At 51.2% G+C, this 19,325-nt stretch overlaps 2 protein-coding genes across 4 annotated transcripts in view; both read right to left on the reverse strand.

Annotated features, from left to right (window-relative positions):
- Positions 1–1,738, reverse strand: part of SLC13A4 (solute carrier family 13 member 4) — a 40,617-nt gene extending 38,879 nt beyond the window's left edge. For 2 of the 3 annotated variants that reach the window (XR_003142960.3, XM_049094864.1), the window contains exon 1: positions 896–1,738. Coding sequence is in view for 2 of the 3 variants with exons in the window: in XM_049094864.1 (XP_048950821.1) it covers positions 896–994 (99 nt within the window). In the remaining variant the exon portion in view is untranslated. The remainder of the gene's footprint in view (positions 1–895) is intronic. The other variant, XM_025464127.3, reaches the window with a different exon arrangement.
- A 1,243-nt stretch (positions 1,739–2,981) lies between these two features.
- FAM180A (family with sequence similarity 180 member A) lies at positions 2,982–17,942 on the reverse strand. The gene is made up of 3 exons (XM_025464126.3): positions 17,577–17,942; positions 8,123–8,223; positions 2,982–6,650 (listed from the first exon to the last, which is right to left on the reverse strand). Exons 1-3 carry the CDS (start codon positions 17,650–17,652, stop codon positions 6,306–6,308), a joined length of 522 nt encoding a protein of 173 aa, XP_025319911.1. The 5' UTR covers positions 17,653–17,942; the 3' UTR covers positions 2,982–6,305.
- Between the last annotated feature and the right edge of the window lie 1,383 nt (positions 17,943–19,325).

The raw sequence follows: 19,325 nt of genomic DNA on the forward strand, positions 1-19,325 counted from the left end.
CATCTCTGCTCACAAGGACCCAGTCAAAAATTAGGCCGTGGTCTAGAGTTGGGGGCTCTTATTTCTTTTTTTATTGTGTCATTGCATGTCTCTCCTTCAAGAGCACAGAGGAGAAACCACAGAGGCTACAAAGGATCAGAGGGCCATGTGCATGGGACTGGGGCACGATGCCAGGCTCTGCTCCCAATGTAAGGTTCAGGGTGACTTGGGCCATTGCATTTTATTTTTTTTTTAAGATTTTATTTATTTATTCACGAGAGACACATGCACACGCGCGCGCGCACACACACACACACACAGAGAGAGAGAGAGGGAGAGAGGCACAGACACAGGCAGAGGGAGAAGCAGGCTCCATGCAGGGAGCCCGACACAGGACTTGATCCTGGGACTCAAGGATCACTCCTTTAACCAAAGTCAGATGTTCAACTGCTGAGCCACCCAAGCGTCCTAGGCCATTGCATTTTAAAGTGTAGCTCTCAGCACCCAGCATGGCCTGCCCCCGGAGCCCGCTGGGTGCAGAGGGGCCTCCGGGCAACGCCCCCACGACCCTCCAGTCCTGCAGGGTGACCCCTTCCCCGGTACCCCCCCCTTACTGGGAGGCCTCCTTGCTCCCTCACAGAGCCATGGTCACAGAGTGACCTGGCCACGGGCCAGTCCTGGGGCACAGTGTGTGGCCCCCCCACACTGTGCAGGTGGCCCGATGACGGCATAGCACCCATGAGCCGGTTCAGCCACCCGCCACCCCTCACCCCTGGCTGGGACAAGTGGTCCGGGCCCTGGGAATGGGGGGAGGGAAGCACCCAGGCCTCCCCCGCGAAAGACCCCATCCAGGGCTCCCCCCGGCCCTGCACCTGCACCTGCACCTGCCCTCCCTGCGCGGCCCGGCGGTACTCACGCTGCTGGGGTGGAGCACGGGCAGTGGCAGCAGCAACAGCGGCACGAAGATGACGAGCAACAGGTTCCTGGCGCCGAGGAGGCCCCTGAGCAGGCCCATGGTGACCCTGCGCGCCCTCCCTCCGCCACTCACCACCTCGGCTCAGTCCAGAAAGACTTCTTCAACCCCTCTGGGCTTCCAAGCGTCCTCTCCTGTCTTGGGGGCAGAAGGGGAGGACAGTGACAGCTCCTCTCTTGTGCACGGAAGCCTGGACGCCGGGCCTCAGGTTTAGGTGGGGTTGCTGAGCATCGTTCTCGGCCCAGCAGAAAGGCACCGGGGGAGGGTGATGGATGGAGGCATAGTGGGGTCCCCCTTGGCTCGGTTAGCAGTACAGAAACTTCATCCTAGGGCTCAGGCAAAAGCCCCCCTAACCAATCAAAGTCGCACCTCTGCTGCTGCTGTTGAGCCTTGAAGAAATCACCGACAGGCTTTAGAAACTGAAGACTACCGAGCACATGTGATAAGTACCCTCCATCAGTTTTCCTCTGTCTGATGGCCCGTTTGGGGCAGTACCGATTTCTCCTCTACCTCTGCTTGCTGCACCCCCTTCCCTTAACACGGGCCCCTAAGTTTGGCGACGGCAGGTGCAGCCTCAAACAGGGCTGGTCTTCTCTCCCCAGGATCTGGCACCTGCACTCGGTTCCAATTTCTTTCCTTCAAACTGGTTTCCCACTTATAATTTGCCTGGAGCCTGGGCCTCCAAAGCAGAAAAAAAAAAAAAAATCCCCAAGACTTTCCTTGCTGTCACGGGACAAAGGGACAAAATCTTGCGGGAGGTCCACCTTAACTTTCCTTCACCTATGGGAAGCCGGAGGGAGCAGCAGCCCCGCCCAGGCCTCAGAGCCAATCGGTAGGTTGGAAAGATCCGGGCCGTATCTCTTCCAACTGCACTCCTTGGTTGGTCCCAGCAGGGGCTTGCTGAGTCTGCAGAACCCAGGCAACTTGCAGAGCTTATTTTTGTTTCTCAAACATCCTAGGGGCTGGAGTGATGATCATCACCGTAAGCATAATCCCACTCACGCAGAGCTTTCCCTGGGAGAGCCACTTCCTAATGCAGTCCTTAGGACCATGTGTTTGGTGGCAGGGAGAAAATGAAATCATAATTCTGGAGAAATTTGCCCCCCCGGTGTGTACAGTATTAAGCCTTTCAGACTTCGCTGATGACAAAGACCGTTTGCTTCAGTGTCTGAGTAAATACAAAGCATCTGGGTCAGCAGAGAGTGTTAGCCTGTAAGAAAAGACCACAGACCTTTTTTAGGGACATTGGGAAGGATAGCTACCTCTCTCGAAAAGTCTAGATGCCAGTCTCAACTCAAGACCCCTGGAGCCCAGACATCAGTGGTCTTTCTTGACTGGGGTAGGGGCTCAAGTGCTCCCCTCTGAGGCTCTTTACAAAAAAAGAAGCAGAAAGCTTCCTTTTGCTGGTATGCAAGGAGGAAGGACGTGGGAGGGCAGAGAAGAAGCTGAAGAGTTCAGGGTCAGGGCCCTAGCAGCTGTTGCACTCTGGAATTTCTGCTGCTTCGAGATCAGGAGAAGCTGTTAGCCTCTTTTTTTTTTTTTTTCCCCCAGAAGGGACACATGGCTGAGGTTACCTTTGTTTTCTTGAATTCGCAAAATGCAAGAATGGCACCCCCAGGTGTGCAGCTATACCAGTCAGAAATGATCCCCAGGCTAAAAGCAAAGTGACTGGAGAAGTGACTCCAGAAAACCAGTTCTTCTTGACTCCCAAGGCAGGTGCAATTATGGACAGTCCAGGTTCCCTTGAGGTTATCTTGCCATTGTAGGATGGGCGACAGCGACCCATCTCTCTAAACACGTCTTAAAGACCCGCCCCAGTGGAGACCCGCTCCATTCGGGCCTCATTCTCGTGATGATTTTGAAACTCAGAATGAACCAGACCACACTGTGTGATGTCTGGGTGGCAAATAGTAAAGAGGTTGAAAAATAATAAACAGCGGAGGAAATCAACATCCACCACTAAACCCCCAGACCACTTCAAATTCCTTGGTGAGATAATCTGACATGACAAAGATTCCACTGAGCCTAGTAAAGTCAATCATGACATTTTTATTACACCAAAAGTGATTAATTGTTAAATAAAATTAGGTAAGGTGAGCAACACAGTTAAGACCAGTAGTTCTCCCTCAGGACTTTATCCATTTTTCAGATGAAGAAAACATTTTCCAGAATACTGTGCTTGAGAAATACAAGGCAGGTTCCACTTAGATGAGGTATCTAAAGTAGTCAAACTCTTAGAAACAGAAAGGAGAAAGGCAGTTGCCAGGCACTGCGGGGCAGAGGGGAAGGGGGGATGGTTCCAGAAGTATTATTTTTCTTTTTTTTTTTTGCAAGATGAAAAGTTCTAGAGATCTGTCCGAGTGTTTCCATACCTCACACGTAGACATTCGGATGGAAAATCGCGCGTTGTGTTGGTGACCACAACTAAAAACACGTAAGACATTAAAAAGGGGTTAGGAGACTAAGGGACGCCATGTAGACATTTGACAAGCATTTCATTTGAGACCAGTTCACCTGTAGAAACATATTCTGGCTGATTTATCACTGAGGTGATTCTCTTTTAGACTCAAGATGATAGATGACAGAGCAATGGAAGTTTCAGAAAAACATTGATGTTTTTCAATGTCTCTTGAGTGACACCAGAGGTGGCCATGAGGATTCCAACCCTGGAAGAAGTTTCAGAATTTTTAGATCCTAAAAGTCCCCGGTGGTATAGAAATGGCAATGCCCGCCACAGACACCACACCCCCAATTATTCGGTCTATGAGTACATAGGGCAAAACGTGACCTGGTTGTGATCATGGTGTTTACAGTGTGGTATTAATGAGGCAAAAATGGGACAGTCCGTTTCTGTCTGGTCTATTACTTCACTGTTCCTTGAGCAAAAGGTCGGGTCGTGGGGTGGTCGTGGCGAGCGATATATTTGATTTTGCACTCAAATAAAGTTATTGTTATAAAATTTCTTGTGGGTAAACGATCACTTTGTGATCAGCCTAAAATAGTAATTAATAGTGTCATCCAGTTACTGAAAATGAAATTTTCATTTGCCTTTCAAAAGGTCATGCCCTTCTTGTTTCTTTTTTTTTTTTCAATCATTGACTGCCACGTAAATATGGGCCCCAATTTATGACTACACAAGTGCCTTTAATTTTTTGCTGCTGGGTGAATGAACTACCATCTGATCACTGGTCCTAGGGACCATCCTCCCATTCATGGATCTCCTACCTGTCAAAGCAGCCATGTATATCATAACATGGTAGCCAGGGACTACAGGGTGGTCTTCCCACCCAGTGACTGGAAGAAAGCGCTCAGATCTATCCTGATGGGGGTGGGGCCCTGGGGTGGGATACAAGTCTCTGATGTCAGGTTATTGCACAATGTCGAAGGTTGTGGCCTCTGCTCACCTACCTCCTCCCCATCCCACATCTAGGGAAAGTGCAAATAGTGAAGGCAGGCCATGAGGCTAATCTGCCTCTTGGGAAATCCTGACCCTGTACATTGACCTTTGTTTGAGTTACACAGTGATACCTAAAGGGGGTGGAAAGACAATGGGTGTCAGAGTGCAGGCAGGCAGAGTTCGAGTGAGCAAAAGTCAACCAACAGAGACTGGGAGATGCCTCGAAGAGGTGGATCCAAAGATAATCAGCAATGGGCTCCAAGAAAGAGCAGAAGAGACATCAAGTAAAACAAAAAGAGACCAGCTTAATGACCGTGTGTCAAAGAGAACACATACTATTAGAGAGAAATTGAACAGAAAGCCTGTATCAGAGACTAAATTTGAAGTTATTAATATACTGAGCCCAAGAACATCAGGATGTTATTTCTCCAAAGCGATCATGCAGCTTGGGCTGCTTGGCAATCATGTAGTTGAAGTTTTTAAGAAGTCCAGAGCAGCTTTAGGCATCACCAAGTGACAGTTGTTAAATACCCATTTCGGAATCAAATTTAGCCTGATAAGGTCTCATTCATTCAAAGGTTAGACCTCTTTCGGTGTTAGCCTCCCAAACCCAGCCATCAACCTAGGGGAGCCAGAAAGATCTCTGAGCTGGTGAGGAATCTGTATGAGAGCCCAGTGCTTCACTGCGAGCAGAGACCTTCATCTACTAACACTTATTTGACATCGGGTTGTAACAAGCCTAGCCATCCTGTTCTTCTACAAAAGAACAAATTGCAAAGGGCAGGCTATGTAGGCAAGAAAGAAAAAGTGCATTCTTACAGTCTCACAGTGAAGAAGGTGACAGAGGAGCTCCCATACACGCAGAGTTAGCAAAGCCTGGGGCCTTCCAGGGCTGGTTGGGACAGTCCAACAGACCCCTCGGTCCTGCTTTCCTCTCTGTAATAGCTCACGGTTCCCTCAGTGATCATGGACATTTCAGAAGCAGAGCCCTCTTAGAGGTGTTTTATCCAACTCCATCAGGATTCTTCAAGATAACTAAATAAAAGCTTAAGGTGTTTCGTATGTGTAGTTTAAAAAGGTACCAGGTCAATATTGCTAGAAGGAAAGTTTTGGCATTTGAGAGGGGAAATTCCATCATCCGAAATATCTTTATTTGGAGCATCTCATTTTCTGATGGTGCTAAATAATTTCAAGCGTTTGGCTAGGCATGGCCGTTGGTGCCACCTCCTCATTAGGGGGACCCTCTGTGCACTAGCTTGCTTTCTCTGTTGAGAAGACAAGAGCCAGGGCATGACTGTTGGCTTTCTGCTTCTCCCCAGGAAGGCAGCCCCCTTCCTGTTTCTCCTCTGTGTTAGCTCAGCTTTCAGAGAAGAAGAATCAAGACATATAGGTCATTAAATTACTGCTTTTCTAACTGATTCTTCTTGGTGACTTTTGGAAAAGTTGAGAAGCCTATCTTTGACCAACAACGTATTTATCTGGCTATAGTTCTAGGTTGGCTTTTTTTTTTTTTTTTAATATTTTACCATAGAATCTTTGGAAAGATGTTTAATCAACTCACACCCCAGAGGTCTGTCCTCCATCTTCCCGCTGTGCCCAAACCTCTGTGCTGGATCCTCTAGCTCTGGCCTTGCCCTAGGGTATTTGCGGCAGTCAGTGTTGAGGCATATCCTAGACTTCCACATGACACTCAGCAAATCATTTGGCCTTTGGAGGAATCTCGAATTCCCACCCTTGCCCTTTCTTCCAGTGCAGGTCACATGGTGACATGGGTAAACGTGCTTGTCAGGGATCTACAAAGGGCAAAGAACGTGGCGCCACTTGTTTTACCTCCGCTACTCTGAGTTGGTGGCATGTGCTTTGTTGCTGGGCTCTGTAAACGGAGTAGAGAAGGAAGAGTATTTGGATTACTGTGTGTGCTGGTCCCTGTCCCGTGGTCGGGTGTGGGCCGGTCTCTCAGGGAGACCCTCTGGGGCCCGAGGACCGCATCAAGTCATGCCGCAAGGCCTGGAAGAGGCTAAGGAGGGACTGGGCCCAGATGTCCTTCTGATGCCCTTGGGACAGGGCTGTGCGGTAGGCCGTGTAGGCCAGGGTCAGCGCTGTCCTTTCAAAGTCCTCCTTCTTGAGGATGCCAGGGTGGCTGGAGAGGCTGGCGCTCAGCCGGCGGATATCCGGGATGTGCTTGGGGATCACGTCATTGCAGATGATATGGAAGTCAGCGGCCTTCCTCAAGGAGGCCAGCTCCTCGTCCTTGATGGCGATCTTCAGGTCAGGGCTGATGTCAAGTTCAGCTAGCAGGAACTGGAGAGAGAGACACGGGACGGAGAAAGACATGAAGCATTCGGGCATCGTCGAGGGCATCACTGCGATCGTTATCACAGATGTTCATTTAGGGCGGCTGCTGCCTAAAAGGTTCCAGTTCTGACCTTTCCACTGGCTGTGTCACCCCCCGGACGAGTTACTCAACTTCTCTGAGCCTCATTTTCCTCCTCTGTGAAATGATTAGTGACCATACTTCCCTGGGATATTGAGAGAAGTAAGACAAGTACGGACGACGTCTAGTACCGTGCCAGGCACAAAGCCACTGTTTCAGTGACTGCTCATTGTCACCAGTGGTCTGGACCACCGCGCCAGCCCCTGCTTCCCTGCCTCCCTCCCTCACATCCACCAAAGATCTCCTAAAGCATGAACTGACTATTTTGGGTAATCCAAGATCAGAAGTTGAATTCGAAGGATGCAGAGAATGGTGCTAGGAATGAAGTGGGATTCAGAGATCTGGCCACATTTTTCACCTGTTCTTGAAGAGCAGCACAGAGCCTGCCACATGGGTCCCCCACTCCGTACCAGACTCATACCAGGAACTTAATAAATGCCTCTTGGATTCCGAGTTCTAACTTTCCTCCCTGTCTCTGACTCCTCCTGGCACTAATCCATCCTCCATGCTACTGTCTGTTATCTTTCTAGAACAGCTCTGTTCATGTGACTCCCAAGTTCAAGACTTGACAAAGTTGGTTCCCCGTGGCAGGATCTGAAATCTCCCCTCCTCCCCCTAGCTCACCGCTCGGCCGCAGTAGGCTGTCTCTTTCTGAGCCAGACAGTCCTGGTCCGTGGGGGATGTGAGAGGCCAGAGGGGAATTTCGGAGATGGCCATAGCTCCCCAGTTAACAGTTGAGGAGATTCAGGCCCAGAGAGCGATGGTAGCTTACGCAAGGTCACACAGCTGATGGGGGCCAGGGCTACAGCTCGGATCCTGAATCTGAAGCCTTATCGTGAACCAGTCCGAGCAGCTCTGGGGAGCTCCCCCGTGGTCTGCAGGCGGGGTGGGGTCTTTGCATGCAGTTATTGGGGACAGGGACACGGCTCTCCTCAGATGGTGGTGTGGCATCTCCTGACCCCCGCCCCCCCGACGGGTCCTGCCTCAAGGCCTGTGCTTGGGAATGTTGCCCTGCTCTGTTCCTTGGGTGCCTGTAGTGGCACCTCTGGGCCACATGGAAATCTCTAATTTTGCCTCCACTGAACTCCTGATGCCACCATGAGTGACCCTGTCATGGGAAGGAGGTGTGAGGACGACGTCATTCTGGGATGGACAGGATGGGATGAGCCCACCAAATCGTTTATTTTTTTTTAATTTTTTAATTTTTTTACCAATTCATTTAGACCAGGCCCTATGGCAAGAGGCTGCTCATCCTCCCACACTTAGGCTCCTTCTCCAAGAGACCACAGAGAGGGTGCAATGCCTTTGGCGGGACTTGACCACTGTCCCATCTGCCTACCTCGTAGAGCAGTTCTACGTCGTCCAGGGAGCTCTGCAGGACGGGGTTCAATGGCATCGATGAGGATCTCTTTGGCCGGTGGGCGGCAGGGAAGAGCACGGCTGCAAGAAACAAGAGTCAGCTCGGGGGGGCCACTGCGTGCACATGGCTTCCTTGCTCCCAGCCGGCCTGGGGAGCGACTGACTCCAGGTGGTGGCGGCTGTGAAGCGGGGAGAGGTGACAGCTCTGGTGTGTCCCCGAGGGCTCCCAGGCGTGTCAGATGTTACTAGCTCAGACCAGTGACTTCAAACCTGGCTCCTCATCAGAAGCGTCCCAGAAAGCCTTGAAAAATAGGATATGTATCCCCTAAGGCATTTATGTAAAGCAAACTAAAACAGAAGTGAGCAAACCGACAACCCCTTGCCCTCCCTAATTTAACAAAGGAGTTCTCTAATACGGTCCCGCTGATCAGTGTGAAGGGCCGGTTCGTGTTTATGGACAACCCTTTTAATCAGAGGAGCAGACTTGCGGCTATTCCCCAGGCATCTGCAAGAGCTGCCAGGAATCTGAATACAGGTGACAACGTTCAGGAAGAGAGCGGCCACCAGACCCTGACACTTGGCCCTCGGGGTGTGTGGAGCTAAACTCAGGGCTTCCCCCAAGGGCCGGCGGACTTAGAGATGCACTTGCTATGAAGTCAAGGACTTGCCAGTGTTATTCCTTGGTGACTGCATTTAGAAGTTGTAGCTGGAGGAAGATGGATGAGCCCCTGGAGGCCGGGGCCGGGGGGTGCAGGTGACGCGGGACAGGTGAAGGAGAAGACAAACTGTTACAGAGTATGGGAATGATCATGAGAAATGGCAGTCCTCTAGGATCGTGTTGGGTGGGAGCCTACAACCCCATGTACCCCATGGCCCCACCTCGTACCAGGGCACTGCGCAGAAGTGACTGGTGATCTTGCTGCCAGCTGATTTAAAAAAAAACAAAAACAAAACAAAAAAACGTGGATCTTCTTCAAGACACTTGATTGGGATCTACCAGAAGCCTGGACAGCTAGCTGTAAAAATCCACGAGAGACCTGGAGGTAAGTAGCGCCCCCCAAAGGTGTGTGAAGCACAAGCTGTGCAATCCTATGTGACAGTTCTCCTTCTCGATGATGGTGCCCTTGGAACCATCTAGAAAGAGTCCAGTGTGGTCCAGCATACTGCAGTTAAAGAAGGCAGGGCACTGCTCAAGTATTTGGGGTTTTCTATTGCAAGTGATAAAAATGCAACATCTTCGATGTAAAGGGCATTTCCTGAAAAGCTCACTGGTAGGCATCTCCCACCTCCTGGAAAAAACTGGTCAGCAAGGCGTCGTACTGCTGTAATACTGTTTACTGTGTAAGTCATTTATTATCTACACCGCGGGCTCCTCATGGGCGAGGATACAGATGGTTTCGTGTTTCTGCACCCCCAGCAGAGCCCCGCAGGCTTCCGGGGTAGTGTGCAGGTGTTGGCGACCAACAGCCAGGGAGCGGTGGGGTAACCAGCTCTGCTCCCCCAGAGCCCTTCGGGGCAAGGAGCCAATGAATCGCAGAGCAATATTTCCTAGCCCAGCAGTTTAGCAAAATTTGTTTTCTTTGCCAGAAAAGTGCCAACTTCCCATAGAACCATCGATTTTAGGGCTTGAGAAGGCCTTCGTTTCTGTTCGCTCATTGCCTCTCCCTATGGTGGCAGGTGGAGGAAGGAGGCCTCTCCTGCTCCCTGATTTGCAACCTAGATCGCACATTAGAATCACCCAAAGGGATGAAGCCTGGGTCCCAGCCGCAGAGGTTTGGGTTTAATGGAACCAGAGTGCAAATGCGACTGGAAGATTTTTTTTTTTGAAGTTTCCTAGACTTCTAACGGTGGCTTCTAGGGGCAGCCAGGGTTGAGAATCGGAGGGTGCTTGACCTGACGTCGTGCAGAAGGAGCTGCCCTGGCCGGATGCCGCTTGGAAGTTAACCCAGCGGTTCTCAATATTGACCCGGGAGCTTGGAGAATCCTGAAGGCCGAAGGCCAGCTCCCAGACCAATGCATGGGCATCTCTGGGGTGGGTGTAGGCAGCAGGACTTTTTACAGCTCCCAGGTCCTTGCAGTGGGCAGCCACTGGGTTATCCAGATCCAGGGTCATGCCACGAGGCACACCCCACACCCATCTGCAGGGGTCATCTAAGGAGACCAGGGCCATCATGTTCTTGGAGACAAATGAATAGAGGCACAAATAAGGTAGGTACTTTGACTCCACTTTCTCCTTGGTGGGAGAGGACACCAGGACCAGACCTGGTCCTAGACCAACACGTGGCCTGCTTCTTTCTGCATGCCCTTCTTTTCTTCTTACCATGAGAGGGTGGATGAAATCTCATTCTCGGGATAGGATCTGAGAGCAACTTTACTTCTTTAATTCTTCTCCTGGGATTCCATTCTTACTGTGAAATTACAGGCATTGTTCCTTTAAAAAAAAAAAATCCACACCCCAGCAGGTGAAGAGGCTAGGAGGGGATGAATGGCCTGTGCATGGAGCCCTTTCTGGGATGGCTGCCTTCTGGGAAGTTCTTCATGGTGAAATTGTCTCCCTGTGAACACCAACACTCCTTTAACACCCCGCCTCCCCGCCACCAAGTGGACCCTGACTCCTCAAAGAATGGGGAGGAAAATGGATGTGGATTCAAAGCTCAGCTGGATAATGAAAATGCTGTTGTTCCCAAGCGCCCTTATTCTGATTCTTTGAAAACTGGTAACACAGTTTGGGGACGATCGTAGGTGTCAGCCTCTAGACCAGGAGGCAGATCGTTGCCCCAGAAAGTGTGTGCAGGGAAGCACAGAAAGCTGACGGATGGATCCCTCCCTCCTGGTTCTCCGGCTCCACCTGCTTCCACCACCTTCTGCCGGAACTCGTCCCCATGCTGGGGCTGCTGGGACAGTGGGGCAGGCAGATGCTTTCGGACGGCGCTGGGTGTGCAAGTGCAGCCGGCCCTGGGCCCAACGTCGGAGAGGCCCGGGTCTGACTTTCTGTGAACAGGGGGAGGCCCGGAGAGTGTAAGTTCCCCTTTGCGGAGATGCTGGAGGCAGGGGTGGACACAAGGCATGTCCGGGCCACAGCGAAACATGTGGGTGAGAGGTTAAATACACAGTCCCTCCAGATGTTCTAGTCTCCGACAGCGGAGGCTGGACTCCCAGACATGCGAACGGCCCAGGCGGGAGCTGAGCAGCTCCCGGGAGCAGAGCCGTGCAGACTGGAACCAGCCCCGCTCCCCCGGGGGGCCCTTCCCTGCAACCCCGCCGCCGCTGCGGCCCCCTCTGCCCTCTGCGGCCAGGCCCCCCATTTCACATCTTGCCATCTGGCCCCCCGAAAACGTTCCTTGGGGTGGCCCGCTCCTGGGAGCAAGGGGGGACGTCTATGCTTCCCCTCCTTGACCTCGAAGTCTGCACGAGGCTGGGCTCCAAGGGAAGGCTCAGTGTATGGGTGGGGGTGGTTTTAAAGGATTTCAAAGCCAGGGACTTCTAAAAAGCCTAAAGAAAGCCAAACCAGCCACGGAGACCCTTCAGGCTTTGCTGAGCTTTCCCCTGGCCTGCTCTCTGCGGGGGTCCCTGCAAGTCCTGCTGCCTGTGCACTGTGGGCGATCAGTGACCTGCTCCGGGCAGCATGATCTTCAGCAGGCTGATGGCAGGGAGTCTTGAGTGCTCCCCACGGATGGCCATTAGCCACGCAGCTTCTCTGAGAGAAGGGGGGTAGTGGGGCGCAGTGTGCGAGGCCAGAGGCTGGAGAGGGACCCACTTGCTAAAAGTCATGCACATGCACTGAGATAGTCCGGGAACCGGATCCAGAGATTGCAGGGTCCTCTGCTATGGCAGGTCGTGTCCAGCTCTTCTGCTGGGACATGCATTCGGACCGCAGGCCGAAGTGGTCACAATGGGAAGCTCAGCTGCCATGGCAGCTCGTGAGCCCACTCCTAGCTGCACAGCGTGCTGTCAGGTGGGTACTAACGTGCCTTTTCATAGATGAAGAAACGTGGAGGTTAAGAAACTGGCCCTAGGCCACCCGATTTGTTTGCTGTAGCTCTGAGATTAAATCGAGACCTGTAGGCTCCCAAAGCCTATCTCCCTGATAGGGACGGAGGACAATGCTATCTTCCCGCAGGTGTGGCGCCTGAAGACTGGGCTCAGGGAAGATAATGTAGTTCATTATGGATGAAGGCATTTGGTATAAAACATATTCTGAAATGAATCACATGTGATTTTTTTTTTTTTTTGAGTGAAAGAGTGTGTGTGAGCGCAGGGAGGGGCAGGGCAGGGGCAGGGGCAGTCCTCAAGCAGACTCCCTGCTGAGCATGGAGCCCAATGCAGGGCTCGACCTCACGACCCTGAGATCTCGACCTGAGCTGCAATCAAGAGTCGAATGCTTAACCAACTGAGCCACCCAGGCGCCCCATCATTCTATTCTTTTTTTTTTAATATTTTATTTATGTATTCATGAGACACACACACACACACACACACACACACACACACAAACACAGAGGCAGAGACACAGGCAGAGGGAGAAGCAGGCTCCATGCAGGGAGCCCGACATGGGACTCGATCCCGGGACTCCGGAATCATGCCCTGGACCGAAGGCAGACACTTAACCACAGGGCCACCTGGGGATCCCCAATCATCCTATTCTTAATACAACTAAAGTGATTCTGTGAAAACATAGGTCAGATGCTTCACTCATTGTCCAGAACCTTCAATGGCTTTCCATCTCACTCAGTGTGAAAGCCAAAGATCTTCAAATGGCTACCAGGTGCTATGTGACTTGACTTCTTACTACCTCTCCGAGCCTGTTATTCCCCACCGGCTCCTGCCACCCTAGCCACAGGCCGCTTCCTTGAGCATTACCAGGCATGCTTCTGCTGCAGGGCCTTTGCACCTCTGTTTCTCCTGCCTGGACTACTTTCTCCAGCAGTCGCTTACTCCATGTCTCCTCCAGGCCATCAGTCACGCCCTCAGGGACACCCTCCCTGACTTCTCTATTTGAAAATATAATCCTGCATACTCTGTCTCTCATATAGTGTCATCCAGCACACCAGAGGTCTTACTTATATACGTGTTTATGTCAGTTTCCCTTACTAGGATGTCAGCTCCCTGAGGTCATGGGATCCTGTCTGTTTTTTTGTTTTTTTCTTAAAGATTTTATTTATTTATTCATGAGAGACACACAGAGACACAGGCAGAGGAAGAAGCAGGCTCCACGCATGGAGCCTGACGCAGGACTCGACCCTGGGACCCAGGATCAAACCCCGGGCCGAAGGCAGGAGCCAAACCGCTGAGCCACCCAGGGATCCCAGGATCCTGTCTGTTTTGCTCGATACTGTATTCCCGGCACATAGCATCCTGCCCATGACTATTGAAGGATTAGATGATCCCATAGAAACACATTAACTACCCTTGTCACTAAACTCCACCCTTTTCAAACAGAGTGCTTTACTAAATCCTTCTCTCCGGGGTGGGGGGGGGGGCTCCCTCCCTTTTTTTAAAAGCTGGGTGTGGAGCCCTATATGGGGCTTGAATTCGCAACCCTGAGATCAAGACCTGAGCTGAGATCAAGAGTTGGGGGCTTAACTGACTGGGCCACCCAGACGCCCCTCAATTCTTCTCTATCTAACAAGTTGATTCTAGAACTTATTTGCAGTTCCAAGTGCTGGCTAATTATCAAAATATAGATAAGGTCTGTCTCTGCCATCCCCTCCCTTTATCTCCCAGGAGCCTGTATTCCTCCCTAGGAGAAACTACTTTTTTTTTTTTTTAGAAGATTTTATTTATCTATTTATTCATGAGAGACACAGGGAAAGAGGCAGAGACACAGGCAGAGGGAGAGGCAGGCTCCATGCAGGGAGCCCCATGTGGGACTCGATCCCACACCCCTGGGCCAAAGGCAGACGCTCAACTGCTGAGCCACCCAGGTACCCCGAGAAGCTACTTTTAATGATCTCAATCAAAGGCCGGCAGCTGTCTCCCCTACACTTTAGCCATCCAAGTCTTCTTGCCCAGACATATGGACAAAAGTCTCCCTAAGTGGAAGGGCCTATCTTTGCTTTGCAGCCTGACCTTCTTGTCGACTTTCTGTAATCTGGGGATAAAAATCTTCCTCCCCCAAATCCTCCAAATATGTCTAATAGAACAGAATGGCATTAAGCCTAACCATGGCTCCCACGTAACTGTACACAGCATTTGTACCAAAGAGCTTGCTGGAAGGGATTCAGGCTGCACACCGTATCAGCCCAAACCCAATGATATTTTCAACGAATCCCTTGAAGCGACTCAATGGAAATGGCAATGGGCGTGGAAAGGAAAAACTTCCTTTATGAAAGATCTTGGGTGGGGATGCCCACCCTCTCCAGGGTGGTGAGGGAGGGCAGCCAGACCCTGATGCCCCAGACATGGGTTGGCTGCCAAAAATCCATCTGTCGCCTTCGAGTTGAGTGATCTGGGCTCATGGATTGCTTGCCCATCCTCTACCTTCCTACCTGCGGATGCTCAGAGGAGCGCCTGCCCCATGGAGGCACCGCGGCCGTGGAGGGGGGCGGGGGTGCGCTCAGCTACGTCCTGTTAGTCAGTCAATACCTGTTGAATACAGATCCACCAATCACAGGCCCTGCCCCTCGTGGAGTGTTCATGACTGGAAACACACACAGCACTAAAAGGGACTCCTGACAAAGACAATCCACCTGCTAACTGAAGGGCCATTCTTCCCTATGAACCTGCTTTTAAAAAGAACAATTTACATGTGTTTAATAAAAACGCTTATTTATAGTATTTAATACATATCTTTCTTTTTTCTTTCTCTTTCCTTCTTTCTTTCTTTCTTTCTTTCTTTCTTTCTTTCTTTCTTTCTTTCTTTCTTTCATTCTTTCTTTCTTTCAGACTGGTTAGTTCCCATCAGCCCCCCAAAGGGCACGCTGGCAGGACCTGGGGGCTTGGGCCAGATGTGTCCAGCTTCCGGGCTGGCCTCACTAACCACAGGTGAGTCATCTGGGTCTCGGTCCAGCTGGTGGGGCTGGCATGGAAAGCTGCCTCCCAGGGCGGAATCCTAGAGAGCACTTGTAGGGAGAGGCTGTCCTGACAGCAGGGTGTGTTCCTTTTGGGGTTATTTCTACATTTCCACTTGGGGCAGGGGGTGGGAGAGGGTGGAGGCCTGATTGCTGGTGCAGGGATGGGGTGGGTGGTGGTGGTGGTGCCGGAGAGGGGTCCAGGGCGGGGGGAGAGGGGGAGGTGTTGTAGGAAGAGGAGGAGGACCTCGCAGGGAGAGGTCGTCCTCAGGCTGTATGGACAGGGAATTCCGCTAAATTAGGCCTGGCGCTGGGGTGGGGGTGGGGGTAAGGATGAAGGCGAAAGGAACAGTTAAGTACATTTGGAAAAGTTGTTTTTTTACTTGGGTGTGACTCCCATTCCATCTTTCAAAAACGGCAGTTGGGTATTCCTTTTATAATTAGGAAAAAATGTCAAAAATGAAAAAAAAAGTCAACTACGTGGAAGACTTCTGATGATGGTTGGAGGGACTCTATCACTTGTTGACTCCAAACCCTGCGGGAACCGCTAATCCAGCGCTTAACAAAGCTGCCCCCTCATGGCCTCTGGTCCAGCTGTGCAGGCTTCCTGTCTCTAGATAGATTTGATATTATTATTTAGGAGCAGACCTTCCCCGGGGAGGGGGGCGGGTACAGCACTGGCTCCCAGGACGTTGCTGATAGAACCTTCTGTTGAAGGAGAGCCTCAAACTTTCTTCAAGGAAAACTTGCCATTGGTTTATGTGGTAGGTGATCACTCACATTTATCAGCTGCTTCACCACTTGCAAAGCGTGTTATTCACATTTTGGATATGACCTTCACCATGCGCAGCGAAGATAAGCTTTGATAGGTTAATATGTGACCTGTTAGTGAATCAAAGCTCAGAGAGGTTAAGAGACTTGCCAGACATCACACAGCTAATTAGAGGCAGGGCTTAAATCTGAGTTCCTTGCAGGATTGCCCATGACGTGGCTTTGGTATTTGCAAGCCTTGTTATAAAGCGAATTATCTCATTTGGCTTTCTAACGGCCTCTGCATTGGGGGGCGGGGGGGATATTATCCTCTTTTTCTAATAGACAGAATAGGAAAGGGCCCCAGTAGCACACAGGGTAAGTGGCCTAAGGTAATGCCAAGGTCTCGTTGCTTTCCCAAGTGTTGCCTCTAAAGTCTGTGCACATCACGAGCAGAGAAGGGATGTGTGGGTGATATGACCAGAAAAAAAGGAAAATGCTCCATTAATGATTTGCCTCTAAGTAGCAATCATTTCACAGCTCAGCTAAGAGAATTGGCAAGTCCCTGATCTCAAGCCTAAAAATGAGGGAATAGAATCCGAATCAATGCAGCGCCGTTTGCTCCCCACCCGTGTCAGATCCGTTTGCTCTGTGCTGCTCGGTTCCAGTTCCGCACTGGCTGCTCCTTCCTTCCCCAACACTCTCCTGGAGAACGTGGAGCCTCAGCCCCCCACCCCCACCCCTCCCGCCAGGCCAGTCCTCATCCTGTTTTGGATTTCTAGAAACACCTAGGAGCCTGACTTCTTTTTCGGGTGCTTTTGAGGAGAGAGACCTCAGTTGACTTTAGGCAGTGGGGAGGGTTGGTGAGCTCTGCACAGAGAGGTCCACACTCCTGCTCCCTCAGTCCCCAGCAGTGATCAAGTCTAATTGGCTGGACGTGCTAACTGGAGCCTGTATTCCAACTGGAGCCAGTCCGGGGCATAGGAAAAAGATGCCACATGGTCCCAAGGGAAAGGAAGTTGTCCATGAGGGAACAGCCTCGCCGGGCTCCCTCCTTTCCAGGTGGACCCAGGGGCCGGTGGGTGGCAGTAGCAGTCCGGTATGCACGTCAACGCCAAAGGGTTACTCTTCCTCTCCTGCCCCTGGGCCAGCTCTCCCCAGCTGGAAGGGTGTCGTCCACCCCAGCTCGGAAGCAGCATGGAGACCTCCATGTGGACAGCCAATGCCCAGCGTCCCTTGTTGGGGTCCCCCGGGTAGCAGGCCTTTTGCACTGCAGCACCCAGAGTCCCTCGATGCCAGCATCAGGTACCTGCCCTTGATATGCCCTGCCTGGCTGCAGCTGCTGGGTGAGGGGCGCGGGGGCTCGAGGGAGTCTGCTCAATCTTCTTTGAGGCAAAGAGGTCAGAAGGGGATGCCCTCTGCTTTCTTCACCTCGACCAGGTGCCCTCAGTGGCTTTGATATTTTGCAGTGTCCCATCCATCCTCATCAGCTTCTAGCACCTTCTAACACATCAGGAAGCATAAAGCAATTGGCAGAGGGGGGATAAAAGGGAGGAGGAGTGCAGGGCTTCTAATTTCCTTTTGCCAACTTACTCTTTCCCCCTCAAATTCCCAATTGTATTTAAGAAAAGAATAATGAACATCAAACAAACAAACAAACACAAAGCCACTTACCCCTGCTCCACCTGTGGGACACAGTGGCCTGGGCATCGTAACACAACAGCAGAAGCAGCAACGTCTTCCAACACATCTTTTCGTCCAAAAAGGTGAAAAACTGTCCGCAAACCCAATGGGACTTCCGGAGCTACAGGTATGCCCCTACTGGTCCTCCCAGTGTGAGGATACAGTTCTTACCCCCTTCCCTCTGCAGAGGTGCACAGATGCCCTCTCCTGCCCCAGAAGGGTGGGAGAATAATGAACATCAAACAAGGGGGGGTCGGGGGGTTGGGACAGGAATTGGGACCTCTGCTAATTCGACTCTCTCCGGGATTGGGGACTGGGCTTCCACAGAGAGACGCTGTTTTTGAGCACATCTGGAGTGACTCACGGGGCATGTGATCTCCTTGGCAGTGGGGTGGATAAATATAATTTCTGTACTTGAGTTCCATGTGTTGGATGGACCCACTGGAATTTTTCTTTAACAAACAGACTCGTGGAACTTGTTAGAGAGCCCGGCAGAGAGCTGGCTGCTGTCCCCGTCCACACACACACACACACACACACACACACAGCAGAGCCAGGGGCGAGGGCTGCAGGAAGAGCTGGGAGGCTTGGTTGGCAGACACTGGGGCTGCCGGGCCAGAGTTGCCTTCAGGACAGCAGAGTCATTGTGGTGTCTGGGCTGAGCGTCACTTGTGGCTCTTCCGTGGAGTTGGTGCCTCGGGTCAGCTCCGGGAGCCTTCCCCACCCAGCTGGTGGCTGGATGGGGAGTCAGCAGTGGTGAGGAGTAGAAGCAGAGCAGGGCTGTGGCGCCCAGGTATGGTGTATGCAGCCAATGACCCAGGGACCTACAGTGATCCATGACACATCCATGACAGCCCGATTTTTGGACTGTGTCTAGCTGGGCCCAGGACCAACCCCTTTGATTCCCCCAAGCAAAATGGTAGAGTTTTTCCATGATCTTTTTTTTTGGGGGGGTGGTGGTACTTAATTAATTAACTTTTATCGAGGTATAATTGACATGTAACACTGTGTACGGTGTTCAATTTGGCGCACTTACATATTGCAATATGATGACCACTGTAGTGTTAGCTAACGCCTCTCTCGTGTCACCTGATTATTATTTCTTTTTTGTGGCGAGAATATTGGAGCTCCATGGTCATTTTTAAAGTACTGCCATAGACAGACAGACATCGTGGTTTTTTGTCTCATGCCACTTCTTCACCTTCTCTGAAATTCTAGATGTGTAATGCTAGAGCTTCAAGGACATTTCTGGATGACTTGGCCATGTGGGTTTCCAACCTGGGGAGGAGGTGTCCGGTGTGAATGGGTCCTTGGGGGAGACCTCAAGGTCTCTCTGCTTTGATCAGAACATCATTTATGTTTTAAGATTTTATTTATTTGAGAAACAGAGAAAGAGCACGAGCAGTGTGGAGGAAGAAGCAAACTCCCCTCCGAGCAGGGAACCCCATATGGGGCTTGATCCCAGGACCCTAGGATCATGACTGAGCCAAAGGCAGACTCTCAACCAACTGAACCACCCAGGCACCCGCAGAGCTCCTTTTTAAAATTTGTTATAAAAAGTTGCCTGAAAAACAAACTTGGCTATAAGATGTGAAAACCCCTGATCTTACTAATATTAACAATAGCCTTTGGTTCTTAATTTGTTTCAGGCACTGTGCTAGGTCCTCTCCTTATCTTGATTGATTTAATGCTGGCAGCAAGCTATGAGGACAATACAGGACTGCACTCCTGTCCTGTAGA

This window comes from Canis lupus, chromosome 16 (assembly GCF_003254725.2).
Source record: "Canis lupus dingo isolate Sandy chromosome 16, ASM325472v2, whole genome shotgun sequence".
NCBI lineage: Eukaryota > Metazoa > Chordata > Mammalia > Carnivora > Canidae > Canis > Canis lupus.